At 42.6% G+C, this 13,976-nt stretch overlaps 2 protein-coding genes across 2 annotated transcripts in view; one reads left to right on the top strand and one right to left on the bottom strand.

Annotated features, from left to right (window-relative positions):
• On the top strand, nucleotides 1-8,535 carry RAC3 (Rac family small GTPase 3). Its single transcript, XM_063456201.1, has 6 exons — nucleotides 1-188; nucleotides 4,711-4,782; nucleotides 5,061-5,178; nucleotides 5,834-5,896; nucleotides 6,864-7,023; nucleotides 7,656-8,535. The coding sequence occupies exons 1-6, from the start codon at nucleotides 34-36 to the stop codon at nucleotides 7,784-7,786; spliced, it is 699 nt and encodes a 232-aa protein (XP_063312271.1). The 5' UTR covers nucleotides 1-33; the 3' UTR covers nucleotides 7,787-8,535.
• Nucleotides 8,536-8,919: 384 nt separating this feature from the next.
• Nucleotides 8,920-13,976, bottom strand: part of DCXR (dicarbonyl and L-xylulose reductase) — a 31,740-nt gene continuing 26,683 nt past the window's right edge. The window contains exons 7-8 of the mRNA XM_063453401.1: nucleotides 10,577-10,694; nucleotides 8,920-9,246 (exon numbers count right to left, since the gene is read on the bottom strand). Coding sequence (XP_063309471.1) covers nucleotides 9,143-9,246; nucleotides 10,577-10,694 — 222 coding nt within the window. The 3' untranslated portion in view covers nucleotides 8,920-9,142. The remainder of the gene's footprint in view (nucleotides 9,247-10,576; nucleotides 10,695-13,976) is intronic.

Here is a 13,976-nt window from a genome sequence, read left to right as displayed (position 1 = left end):
CGCTCGTTTATTTCCGCCTCCTCTCGGCTGTCTATGTTCTCAGTGCTCGGCTATTTCCGCCCGCCTTCGGTTATCTCCGGAGCCTCCCTGTTCCCGTTAGTGTCGGTGTCTCTCCGAGGAGCTCCCGCTAGAGCCGGTTCCGCCGCCCAGGACATGCAGGCCATTAAATGTGTGGTGGTGGGAGACGGGTGAGTGACCCGAATATCTCTGTGTGGGTACAGACCGGGTGAGGGGATGGAGAGGCGGAGCCCGAGTGTAATTACACATCATGTTACATGTATGACCGGCTATCCATCCTCTGCATGTTACATGTATGACCGGCTATCCATCCTCTGCATGTGACATGTATGACCGGCTATCCATCCTCTGCATGTTACATGTATGACCGGCTATCCATCCTCTGCATGTGACATGTATGACCGGCTATCCATCCTCTGCATGTTACATGTATGACCGGCTATCCATCCTCTGCATGTTACATGTATGACCGGCTATCCATCCCTGCATGTTACATGTATGACCGGCTATCCATTCTCTGCATGTTACATGTCTGTCTATCTATCCATCCTCTGCATGTTACATGTCTGTCTATCTATCCATCCTCTGCATGTTACATGTCTGTCTATCTATCCATCCTCTGCATGTTACATGTATGACCGGCTATCCATCCTCTGCATGTTACATGTATGACCGGCTATCCATCCTCTGCATGTTACATGTATGACCGGCTATCCATCCTCTGCATGTTACATGTATGACCTGCTATCCATCCTCTGCATGTTACATGTCTGTCTATCTATCTATCCATCATCTACATGTTACATGTATGACGAGCTATCCATCTTCTACATGTTACATGTATGACCGGCTATCCATCTTCTGCATGTTACATGTATGACTGGCTATCCATCCTCTGCATGTTACATGTATGACTGGCTATCCATCCTCTGCATGTTACATGTATGACCGGCTATCCATCCTCTGCATGTTACATGTCTGTCTGTCTGTCTATCTATCCATCCTCTACATGTTTCATGTATGACCGGCTATTCATCCTATGCATGTCACATATTACATGTATGAACTGTCATCTGCATATTACATATTACATGTCCATACCTTACATGTTACATGTCTGTCTCTCTATCCATCCTCTACCTGCCACATATTAAATGTATAACCCCCTATCCATCTTTTGTATGTTACATATTACATGTGTAAACCTCTATCCATCCTTTGCATGTTAAATATTACATGTGTAAAATGTCATGTCATCTGCATATTACATGCATGACCAGCTATCTATCCCCTACATGTTACACGTATGACCCATTAACCATCCTCTACATTACACCCATTGTAATTCCACATACCTGTGTCCCCTATATAAATACTTTAACATGTATCACATGTAGCACACCCATTGTATGTAATACCAGATACCTGCATGCCTTATATACATACATTAACCTGCAGGGCATTTAGCACACTTAGGTTACTCTATAAACTGTTAAAAACCCACATACCTGTACACTCATAGATACTGGAGTGCGCTGGAAGCATTTTCAAACCGTTTGACACTTAGCGTGGTCCCCCAGACGCCTCTGGTCCTATGTTTTCCTTTCACATGAGATATCCTTAGTGTTAGTTGGGTAGCGTTAATGTCGTTAATAGTAGTAACTTCACATTAGATATATCAGAAAAGAGGACCAGAGCGGAGATGTCTGGGGGAACCAAGGTAAGTGAAATTCTAAAGCTATTTGACCACATACTGTAGAAAGGCACCTGGGGACTACTACAGGATGTTAAAGTATAATAAGAATAAGGGTCATCACGTTCACTTGGATCTTTTAATAACAATATACTTTGGGCCTCATTTCTTTCCGGCATATTGGAGTTTTATTCCTTTTAGAGTGAATTGCAGATAATTGGAAAAAAAGTGAAGATGTAACGATAGCAGATTTACTGTTAAATGTTTCGAATTCTGCTATCTTATAATTATTTTATTATTTATATAGCGCCATCAGATTCCGTAGCGCTGTACAATTATCCTAAACTTTAATGCTTTCCTATGGACTGGCTGAATGCGCGCGCGGCTCCTGCTGCACATGCGCATTCAGCCGATGACAGCGATATGGAGGAGGAGAGTTCCCCGCCCGGTGCTGGAAAAAGAGGTAAATTGAACCCCTTCCACTCCCTAGAGCCCGGCGGGAGGGGGGGCCCTGAGCGTGGGGCACCCTCAGGGCACTATAGTGCCAGGAAAACGAGTATGTTTTCCTGGCACTATAGTGGTCCTTTAATGTGTTTAGAAATCAGTCTGTGTAAATAAGGCACATTGTGCTTGTTAGAAATTACATTTTTGTTGTATAAATTATTAAGTCATCTAAAATTTCTCAGAACTGCCGACCCCCACACACCCTATATAAAAGTGTTCCTGTGTCTTTGTCCATTTGGATTGTTGGCAGGTATGAAATGTTGAGAGTAGAGCCTAGAATTCCATGCGGTGCCCAGAGAGAAGAGAATCCTATTACTCTTAATGTGAAATAAAGAATTCTCTGAAAAGTTTATTATTATTTTTTAAATAGTCAGTTATCCATTAGGCTGTGTCCTGGGTAAAAGGTGCCAGGGGGTTTGTTCTAGACATTTTCTTGTATACAGATTCATTTGTTTTACATATTAATAATAATCATTCTTTACTATAGAAACATAGAACGGCATTGGCAGATAAGAACCATTCGGTCCATCTAGTCTGCCCAATTTTCTAAATACTTTCATTAGTCCCTGGCCTTATCTTATAGTTAGGATAGCCTTATGCCTATCCCACGCATGCTTAAACTCCTTTACTGTGTTAACCTCTACCACTTCAGCTGGAAGGCTATTCCATGCATCCACTACCCTCTCAGTAAAGTAATACTTCCCGATTGTATTTTTACTATTTTTATTGGACTTTCTTTTTCTTTACACTTTTCTTTTAATTGAGCCGATATAAAAATCAAATCTATTTTTCTCTAGTTATTTAGCTTTTAACCCCTTAAGGACCAAACTTCTGGAATAAAAGGCAATCATGACATGTCACACATGTCGTGTGTCCTTAAGGGGGTTAAAAAGGTACACTAACCACTACAGCTTATTGCATGCCTCCCAACAGTCCCGATTTTGGTGGGACAGTACCACACTTTTCCCAGTTAGACCCACCCATTATGAGCATGCCCGGTGATGCCCTCCTTGACCGTTATGACAGATTAAAGGGTTTATTTACGAAAGGGAGAAATCAAAGTACGGTAAATATCAAGGGACCCAACATAATCACTACAGCTTAATGTATAATGTAGTGGTTCTGGGGCAAAGGCAGGCTGAGCAATGCAAATACTGTTTTTTTTTTTTAAAAGGCAGTGTTTACATTGCTACCTAGTGGTACCTCTAGTAGCTTACACTCTGTCTGCCACAAGAGGGGCTTCCTGGATGAGGTCCTGCAAAGATTGCAGGACAGACGTTCGGTATCCCCACTCTTTTTATAGGCTTTGTCTCATTTGTCCTGACCAACTTTCCTCTATGTAATTAAGCACAGCACAAGCAGTTGATGAAGGGGCACATCCCATGGGCACCAGGTGGGCAGGCCATCAATAAATACTATGGTGTCTGTTCCAGTCCTTAACGGAACATAATATTGTTAGTGCTATAGTGTTCTTTTTATTTAGATTCAGGACCCTCGAAATCTAAAACTGAAATATAGGGCGTTAACTTTTTTCATGCACTGAGATTGAGTACTGGCATCTGCTCGATCCACCTCCCATGACGTCATGATGACCATTCTTTTTTGTCCAGTCCAATGCATTGGGCATGAAAAGTACATGAGTGGCCATCGCTGCGCTCCTCAAATGAAATGGACGTTAGCTATGAGAACAGAGCATGTCCTCACAGAGGAAACACAGTTACTGCCTGTCAGGCTGACTAGAGGTGTATTTAACCCTTAGATGTAGACATTGCCGTATTTACTAAAAGAAGACCACTGAACCCAGACCACGGACTGATACTTTAATGCCCACATGGATCTCTTCCTATGGTGTGCCTGGGCAAAAACTGTCAGGGGATTGAGCAAACCTCCAGGTTCTGATATATACAGTGCATTGTTCTCAAACTTGGCAAATCCTGAGACGCTCATTTCCATTACAATGGGAGAATCCAGAGTCTGAATGCAGGATGGCACGGGCCGATGGGTATTTACCTTTTAGATGCCATAAAATATTTTTTTGGATCAGGGGTTAGAAGGACCCAATTTATGTCCAAACGTGACCGAATCTGCTTGTAATACACCAGGTTTAATCACGATAAATGTTCTGCACATTCCATTGTTTTTCTCATTACATCAGATGACATTTTGTAAAATGAAATCTTTAGAGACCTTGATTATTCCTCTGTGAGAGCCGGCGTCTGCATCCTGATTAAAGTGCAAGATCATTAGAAAACGGTTAAATAAAAAACCTGCATGAGGCAAACTGAGGGGGAGGACGGAGGGTAACTCCTCTGGCCATTCCTAGAACTCCGTTTATAATTTTTATAAACATGCATGATTATACTAGTACAGCAATCAGCTGACAGATAATCCAATGATTGATTCCATATACAGTATAAGGATATGTACCTTTATTGCTATATTTATGGGAATATTTGGATGCTTAATTTATTTATTTATTTTTCTTTCTTCTTCAGAGCTGTGGGGAAAACATGTCTCCTGATAAGTTATACAACCAATGCCTTCCCTGGAGAATATATCCCAACTGTGTAAGTAATAGCCTAGGTTTGTGTCTGCAGGGGGGGGGGGGGGGGGAATATACTGCCAATTAATGGGACCCTCCAACATCACTACAATGCACGTTCCCCACATGTTTACGTTGTCAGAAGGTCCCCTGCTCTGTATTCTAGTCATTGCTGGAACATGTAAAATCATTTGGGATTTAAAAGGAAAGACACTCCCTAGAAGATTGTCAGTAGGATTTTATTGCATTGTAAATATGATTTTTGTTTTTGGAAACCTGCCCCATAGTTCCGATGTTTTATAGGTTCGATAATTATTCGGCTAATGTGATGGTGGATGGGAAACCCGTGAATTTGGGACTGTGGGACACGGCCGGCCAAGAGGATTATGACCGACTGCGACCCCTCTCCTACCCTCAGACAGTACGTGATATCTGCTTCTATCTTTCAGCTTGGAATTAAACATTAAAACAGGTCTGGAATAGTAAACTTAGGAAGGTGATAGCCATACCTCTGCTAATCCCATCTATTGAAGAAATACATTTCTGATGGTTGTTGCCCAGTCACATTTTCACCAATAGACAGACAGGGGCTCCCAACCTTTTTTTGACCCAAGCACATTTTAATGAGAGAAACATTTCCACACCACACTTGCCTTTTTTTTTTTCTTGCTTGAGAGATGTAAATCCTTGTATATAAATGGATTTGTTAGTTTTAATGAATTGACAGATGTGAATCCTAGTATTAATTAAGAAACACATCTAACAGACCGCGTTCAATCTATACACAGCCTGTATGTTTGTGGCACACTGCAACATAGCAACATAGGTTACCCATCACCGGCATTGGGCATTAGATTGCTGACGTGTTTAGATGTCTTTGCATTATCCAGTGAGTGTGCAAGCTTTGGCCAAAATATTTTGCTAATTTCTCTTGGTGTTTAGGTTTTTCATATAGCACTGTCCATTTCTATAAGGATCCGTCAGACAATTCATAAAACGTGTGTCGTGGTTTATGAAAACAGACTGTTTTACCCTAAAAGAACCTCTTCCGTTAATTTTTGACTCTTTTTCTTTAGGATGTCTTCCTGATCTGCTTCTCCTTAGTCAGCCCAGCTTCATTTGAAAACGTTAGAGCAAAGGTAAAGACACCTCGATTCACACTCAATGCAGGACAGTTACTGCAGAGTAACTGTAACAGGAACCATAGAATGACTGGCTGTAGAAAGTATCACATAGATTAACTGTATATTAAATGTAACATTTAGAGAGAGATACCCTGTTACCTTTACTCCAATGGTGCCTTGTCTGCAGCTCTGAGGGTGTTACTGTAACCCCTACAATTTTTGCCTCTGCTTTTTGCAGTATGGATTTTAAGTATGTACAATCTAGTGTTTAGTGAATACATAAAACTATAGTCCCTATAGTAATATTAAGAGTCAACATGTGAAATGCACAGTGCACCCCCTAGTGGTAATAACCTAAGCGTTTGCTGCTAAAGTAAATATAGCACCCAGAAACTATTATTAAAGGGACACTCCAGGCTCCCACACACGTTAGGTTACAGCTAGTTATACTGGGTAGGTTTATATTATCAAAGGGATACTCCAGGCTCCCACACACGTTAGATGCACTGTGTAGGTTAGGTTACAGTTAGTTCTACTGGGTGGGATTATATTATTAAAGGGACACTCCAGGCTCCCACACACGTTAGATGCACTGTGTAGGTTAGGTTACAGTTATACTGGGTGGGTTTATATTATTAAAGGGACACTCCAGGCTCTCACACACTTTAGGTGCACTGTGTAGGTTAGGTTACAGTTAGTTATACTGGGTGGGTTTATATTATTAAAGGGACACTCCAGGCTCCCACACACGTTAGATGCACTGTGTAGGTTAGGTTACAGTTAGTTATACTGGGTGGGTTTATATTATTAAAGGGACACTCCAGACTCCCACACACGTTAGGTGCACTGTGTAGGTTAGGTTACAGTCATACTGGGTGGGTTTATATTATTGACCAGATTAAAGTCCCCCAGTACAATCAATACTCTTTTTAATCCACCTCTATACTTGTCGTATTCTAACAGTTATACGTATGTCTTCTAGTGGTACCCAGAAGTGCGGCATCACTGTCCCAACACACCAATTATTTTGGTGGGTACAAAACTTGACCTAAGAGACGATAAGGACACCATTGAACGGCTCAGGGACAAGAGGCTTTCTCCAATCACCTATCCCCAAGGCTTGGCAATGGCCCGTGAAATAGGTATGAGCAGTGGAATGAGTTTGTCATAAAGAAACTCTCTATCAAAACTTCTTCTTCAAACCATTTCATTGAAATTACAACCTGGTGAGACGGTATAGGACAAGGCGGGGACTGCTATGTATGATATCTGCACAGATTTTTGGCAAAATGTTACAAAAGCCCAGAGGTTTGAGAGGTCTCCATTGCCACACTTGCACCAGATGACAGGACCAGGCGGTTTCTTGTATTGGCATCTTAATGCCATAACCAGCTGCCGCTAAAGTGTCCAGTGGAGGGTCCTGAATCTACCAAACCCCACCTTTCTGCATGCTTGCATTTTGTATAGGTTTAATCTATGTCAATCTACTAATTAAGGCAGTGTGGTCAAATATAAGTAGCTTACAAAATAAATACCAAAATAGTGATGTAGAAAACATTTTCCAAGTTCCCGATTTAATCGCTCAACTGACAGACTTATTGAGTTTGGGGCAAAAATGACTTTTTTTCTCATTTGACAACTTTCCAATCTATTTCACAGTACGCCATTACATTAATAACTCTTTTTTGATGTAAATATTGCATTTGGTCCTCCAGGATTTTAGTTTTCTAATCTGTATGGTTTTTCAGTAATTGTTTTGTTTTAACATGCAAAGGTTCCGTCAAATATTTGGAGTGCTCTGCTCTCACCCAACGTGGCCTGAAGACCGTGTTTGATGAAGCAATCAGAGCAGTCCTATGTCCTCCACCTGTTAAGAGAAGTGGGAAGAAATGCACTTTTTTCTGAAGACCAAAAATTAAAATCCTGGACACCGGAACTAGCTCTTACCATCTCTTTCCAAAGAAGCAAGGCCTGCCAGAGGAGTGTGGAGGCCGGATACTCGCAGATGTTTTCCGTGGTTTAGTGTTTTGTGAATGTACGGAGCATGGGGGGGAGGGAAATGGGCGACACAGCGATCTCCGCACTGCGGAGCGACAACTTCTTTGCGCCAAAAGGACTACACTTTTGCAGAGATATGATCGGATTCAGATTTGATAGACCCCCTTTCTGATGTGGCACAGTGATAGATTCCCTTTTCTCCGAGGATGGTTTGCCACCTGAAATTAACTGTTTATTTAGCAAAAGGAGGTGGGTGGTCTGCATGGCTCAGGGCGCAGTAATAATCGCTGCTCATCTAATATTTCTAATGCATGGGGACACGTTCTTGTTCTGTGTTTTGACTACAAGAAATCTGTGAATTATGTACTAATTGTTTTGGATAAAAAATATATATATATAAAAATCTTTGTTGAAGTCCTGTCACAAATGCCCGTCCTGACCAACTCAAATAATGGTTATACAAAAGGCCAGAGAATTACAGAGATTGGACCACAATAACCAGCCTATGCCTTTTTAGAGAATTATGGGACATGTGGTGTCATAAACCAAGACAGTCCTGGTACATCGGTCCTGAAGGGGTTAAAACTGCAGTTTAACGGAAAATGGGAAAAGTTATCTTTTTCTTGTTGATCTCAAATAAAAGACAGTACAGCTTTTATTATGTATTTTGCATTATTGGGTGATGGTGGATTCGCGTGGTAAGACTGGCTGTCTGGTATACACTAATCAGATAATGGCGAAAGTGGTCTGTATGTCAGTGACACGGAGAATACCCTTTATGGTTAAACATGTACACTGTATGGAGGTATGTACGTGCTACTTTAGACAGTCAATCAAGAGTTACTTTGACAATTATATAAATTCTTTTTTTTTTTTTTTTTTAGACTGTCCTGACATTCTTCTATATATAATTATGCTAATCCGGCTGATTTTTAAGTTACTGCTATAAGAAGGTAGGTTTTTTTTTTTGCTTGCTTGTTTGTTGTACTGGTTTTAATGTCAATAATTAAAACAGGACTCGTTAGGATTTATGTAAGCACAACAGATCCGTTTTAGTGATATTTCTTTGTAAAAATAGAATTAGTGAAACGATTATACATTCTAAGAATCATACTCTATTTTTATACACGCACAGTATCTTTGCATATAGGAAAGTAGACAATTATTTTCTCAATTATATAAAATACTGCACAAAGTTATTTGCTGATTGTGAGATGATGCAGCAAGATTGAGAGCTACGTGGAGAAACTGGATTCCCATAGATCAGCAGGCAAGGAAGCCACCATCCACCGGCAGACACGAGCCGGTTATCATGGCGCTCTTATCGCTGAGCAGGAAGAGAATACTGTTAACCACATCCTCGACCTCTGAAAATAAAGCAAGAATTAGGGAGGTAAGTTGTAGTCACTGTGACCATAAGGAGACACAGCAGAGGGTTCTCAGAAACAGACAAAGCCAATGGACAACAGACCGCTTAGACCAATATGGGTAAAAATGAGGTTCAGATTGGGGTTTGGCTATGTGCTGTACAGGCTGCAAGCCACGAGGAAGAACTAGTATCATGGGTTTTAATTGCTCAGCCCGTGTAAACCTGGAAACCTTTTCACTAAATGAGGAATGATGAGCTTATAATGAATAACCCCCACAGTAGGCAACACTGCTGCTAGGGTTACTGCTTTTTAAATTTAAATAAAGAAATAAAGACTGAGTACTTAATGTTAGAATGTACTGGCACGCAGAAAAATCGTGCCGTGGGACAAGGGAGAATAAGATGATCAGTGTTAGAACAGAGTGACTGAAAGTTGTGAAAATTCAGGCTCCTCGGTATGATGCAAATTCCATATCAGATGTAGGCAGACACATGTAAAAGGAAACAAAGACAAAATATAGTGCAGCAGTGCGGTAAACTATAACAGACACTTTATTTGGTAAAACTCACAAGATAAAAGTAAAAAGAAATGTCCTGTAGATGCCCATCAACAAATATGTCCTGTAGACGGCCGTACTCATCCACGATGGTGTAATATGAAGAATACGTTTGGGTCCAGAGGTTAAAAATAGTCAACAAAATAATAAGCAATACTGGATAAAATATAAATGTTAAAAAGGCCCTACGTGTTTCATCTAATTCTTAAGACTTCTTCAGGGGCATTAAGCAAAGCAAGTCTGTTGCTGTCTACAGGACATGTTGGTTGATGGGTGCCTACAGGACATGTTGGTTGATGGGCTTTCTTTTTACTTTTATCTTGTGAGTTTTACCAAATAAAGTGTCTGTTATATTTTACCACAGTGCTGCACTATGTTTTGCCTTTGTTTCCTTTTACATGTTCCTGCCTACATCTGTTATGGAATTTTCATCATACTGACGAGCCTGAATTTTCACAACTTTTGTAAGTGTGACCTTGTACCCTTAGTACTGAGTTTATACTTTATTACCCCATGAGTTGTATTGTGTTCCCTTGTAGATTATTAGTTTTCTAGTGTGTTGAGGATATTGAGGAATCCTGTATTCTATCTACATCTTTAAACGAAAGGGTAACTTTTATCCGCACTGCACTTTTGAGGTGGTTATGGTGTTTATACGTTTTGTGATCGAAGGTTGACAAGCTTTATGGTAGAATAGCTGGGGGTCTAACTTTCAGCCAATCCCACACCCCAATAAAATAGAGTAATGAAAGGTTGTAAATACAGACTGACCAGCAAAGCGCCCCAGCGGAATGCGGTTCAACATACGCCCAGCCTTCTCCGGATCGCTCCACCCAATGCGTCCCATATTAGTCATTACCACGGTGGGGTTCACTGCATTAACACGGATCTAAAAAAAATATATATATAAATCTAGCTTTGTCTGTGAAAAGAGCTTATTTTGCATAAACTTGGATTGTCGAAAATCAGTCACATTAGGAAATTTGAGCCGTCTAAAGGGAAAACACATGTAGCTAGTTAATTTTAAACAAAGCCTTAGGATATGCAGATGAGAAGATATGGTGTGAATCAAGCATGTCAAAGTCTAGCACCGGCCAAATAAACAAGGTTTAAGTTTATGTGGGCCGCAAAAAAACCAAAAAAAACATTTTCATAGAAACTTAAAGTATAATAAAGTATAAAAAAATACCAGCATCCCCTCTACTAAATCCCAGTCCCCCCCCCTCCTACTAAATCCCAGTCCCCCCCTTTCTACTTAATACCAGTCGTCCCCCCTATACCAAATCCAAGCACCCCCCCTCTATTAAATCCCAGTCCCCTCCCTCCCTCTAGCCAACAAGCAGACTCCACTCACATTGCCGCTGCCAGTATGCGACTCTGGATTCCGGCCTCTGGTATACCCCAAATGGCGCCGTCCCTGCCGTATTGCAAAGCGGATCCTCCCACCACTACTTCTTGAAACCCTGTGAAGGTGGAGCACGTCGACGTCATGTCGGAATGTGACGTGGCATTGCGTGCCTCTGTGCACCTCCAGGTCCTCCACTGTCCAGCCACTACCATTGCAACACTGACCAACATACACACACTCACTGCTTCCTCACGTGCACAGTTTATTGATGCCGGAATATGAGGTCATATTCCGGCGCCCGGCATCACTGCAGGTGGCGCACATGAGGGAGCAGTGAGCAGCAAGAAGACAGCTCCTCCAACGACCTCTCCTCCCGGCCGGGTAAATTTTAGCAGACTAGGCACCTGCAATGTGGAGAAGACAGGTGCCTACTCTGCTTTAACACCAAGCATGTACTTGCAGCTCGCAAAGATGTCCATTGTGGGGGGGCGTGGCTTGGACGTCGACCAGGATGGAAGCTCAAGCTGTGTGCTCCGCTCCGCCGGTCCTTAAAAAGCCCTAATAACTAGCTAATATCAGCTTCCATGGGACAGAACCGACGGGGTGATCCTCCTGGGACCCCCAGGGGATCCCAACCCAGCCAATCCTTCGGTCCGATGGACGGTTTTCTGCAGATGCCGGCAGACACACGCGACGAGGCCAGAGGCCCCAAGATGGCGGCACACTCCTCAGTGCCCGGAGACACTCCTGCCTCTACGCTAGAGGGAATTGGAGAAGAACTCCGTACGATAGCAGCCTCTATGGCCAAGAAGGCAAACCTCCTGGTCCTTACCACCACTATCCAGGACGTATTGATGGCAGAAATGGCCGGAATCCGAACGGAGGTGGCGGCACAAGGTTTCTCCCTGCCCAGAAGTATTCCCCTACCTTGTCTCACGCGGCTGCCAGGACAGGAGGGAGTAATGGACATATGGAACTTGGGAACAACGCCGGGTGATTTGCAACACCCCCTTTCCGCGACAAGGTACCACACCCGCACTTGAAGAGATCATAGGGAGTGGACAGACCGGGACGTATTATTCCTCTATTGATATGGTTGACTGCTGATACCCAGCTCTTTCACTTTTTATTTTCTTATTTTTCTTGTATTTTTGGTGGCAAAATCCTCCTCCCAGGTGTCCGATATGGGGCCCCCAGCTGAAGCCTTGGGGAGGGGGGGATTGAGGGACACGGTGGACTTGTCACCCCTCACCGAATATGAGAACACGACTAATCCCTTCTGACTGAGCACACAGTAACATTATGGGATGAGGCCCTTTGATCCGCAAACCGAGACTTTGGATGTCTACCGCGCTAAGAAGTTTAGCTCTTAGAACCCCCTCATCTCGATGAGTATCAAACGTCATTGTTATATATGGCATTTGATTACTGTGTTGAAGCAAATGATGTGCAGTAGATTTAGCCATATTGTGATAAGGGACATGGTGGGAATGTTCGTAGCGCACTGCAGGCCAATATGGAATGACAGCAGGGGGAAGGGGTTGAGGGTGGGGGGGTGGGGTGGTAAGGACAATGTATGTATATACGTTATAAGAGGAAGGGGGGGGGAGGAGGAAGGAGGGAGTTAATTTAAAAAAATATATATATTATTTAAAAAAAATATTATTATTAAAATTAAATTAGTGATACGTGGGACGCACGACATGAGAAAGGATACTACTGTGGTTACCAGGGGGTCACAGCTCATACTCCCGAGACGCGTATATGAGGCGATACTTAGGTCTCACTCGTACTCAGAACCCACCCTAGTCAGGGCCGCATTAAGAGCACAGTGGGCCTGGTGCTGACAATTATAATGGGCCTAATTACAGAATCTTATCGACCAAAAACACAAAAACAGTCATACCTCCCAAGCGTCATGTATCTGATGGAGATGGTGTTTGGAGGGAAACTCATAGGATTCAGCTATAAGAAAACACATACTCTATGCTAATCTCTCTCTAATTTATACTTTCATCTTTCAAGTAAATCCATACCCCCTAACAGCTGTGTCCAGTGAAGCAGGAAGTCAATGGGTGGGGTAAAAGGGTGGGCCACTGGTGCGAATCACGTAACCAGACCTGCCAAAAGGGGAGAACATGCCCAAAAAGGGGGCATGTCTGTCCAACGAATTTGAAGGACAGCCTGGCATGAATGCATGTCAGGCTGCCCGCCAATCCTGCAGGCTGTCCAACTAAGGGCATACTATGCAGGCAGCACCCTGAGCTTGACATAAATGTGTCTAATGATGCACTCACTCCATGCTTTCTAAGGACTGCCCCCTAGCACTCACTGGTCCACTTGTCTCCTTACCTTCTTACTAGCAGGCAGAAATTCCTGAGACAGAGAAAAGGTGTATGTAGTGAGTGTAGAAGAAAGGGGACATGCCACAGTGTTAGAGAGACCAACGTCTGCATTACCTAAACTAATTTTATTGTCAGCCAGTCCACACAAGTTTTGTTCCCATACATCCCTCTTAAGCTCCCAAACTTAAAGGGACACTATAGTCACCAGAACAACTACAGCTTATTGTATTTGTTCTGCTAAGTAGAATAATTCCATTCAGGCCTTTTGCAGTAAACACTCTTTTCAGAGAAAATAACTCCACTGGCCACTCCTTAGATGGCTGCTAGAGGTGCTTTCTGGGGCAGTACTGCCTATTGTGCAGCACTGCCATTCAGTGTCTCCACCCTCTGCATGCAGACACTGAACTTTCCTCATAGAGATGCATTGATTCAATTTATCTTTATGAGGAGATGCTGATTGGCCAGGGCTATGTTGGAC

Source organism: Pelobates fuscus, chromosome 5 (assembly GCF_036172605.1).
Source record: "Pelobates fuscus isolate aPelFus1 chromosome 5, aPelFus1.pri, whole genome shotgun sequence".
Classification (NCBI taxonomy): domain Eukaryota; kingdom Metazoa; phylum Chordata; class Amphibia; order Anura; family Pelobatidae; genus Pelobates; species Pelobates fuscus.
This window is presented reverse-complemented; position numbering and strand designations above follow the sequence as displayed.

What these genes read in the sequence shown, in the direction of transcription:
- RAC3 (XM_063456201.1), top strand. Translation starts at nt 34, where the DNA reads ATGTTCTCAGTGCTCGGCTATTTCCGCCCGCCTTCGGTTATCTCCGGA. An exon ending in TGTGTGGTGGTGGGAGACGG is followed by an intron (nt 189 to 4,710) that starts GTGAGTGACCCG and finishes TTTCTTCTTCAG; the next exon opens with AGCTGTGGGGAAAACATGTC. An exon ending in GGAGAATATATCCCAACTGT is followed by an intron (nt 4,783 to 5,060) that starts GTAAGTAATAGC and finishes GATGTTTTATAG; the next exon opens with GTTCGATAATTATTCGGCTA.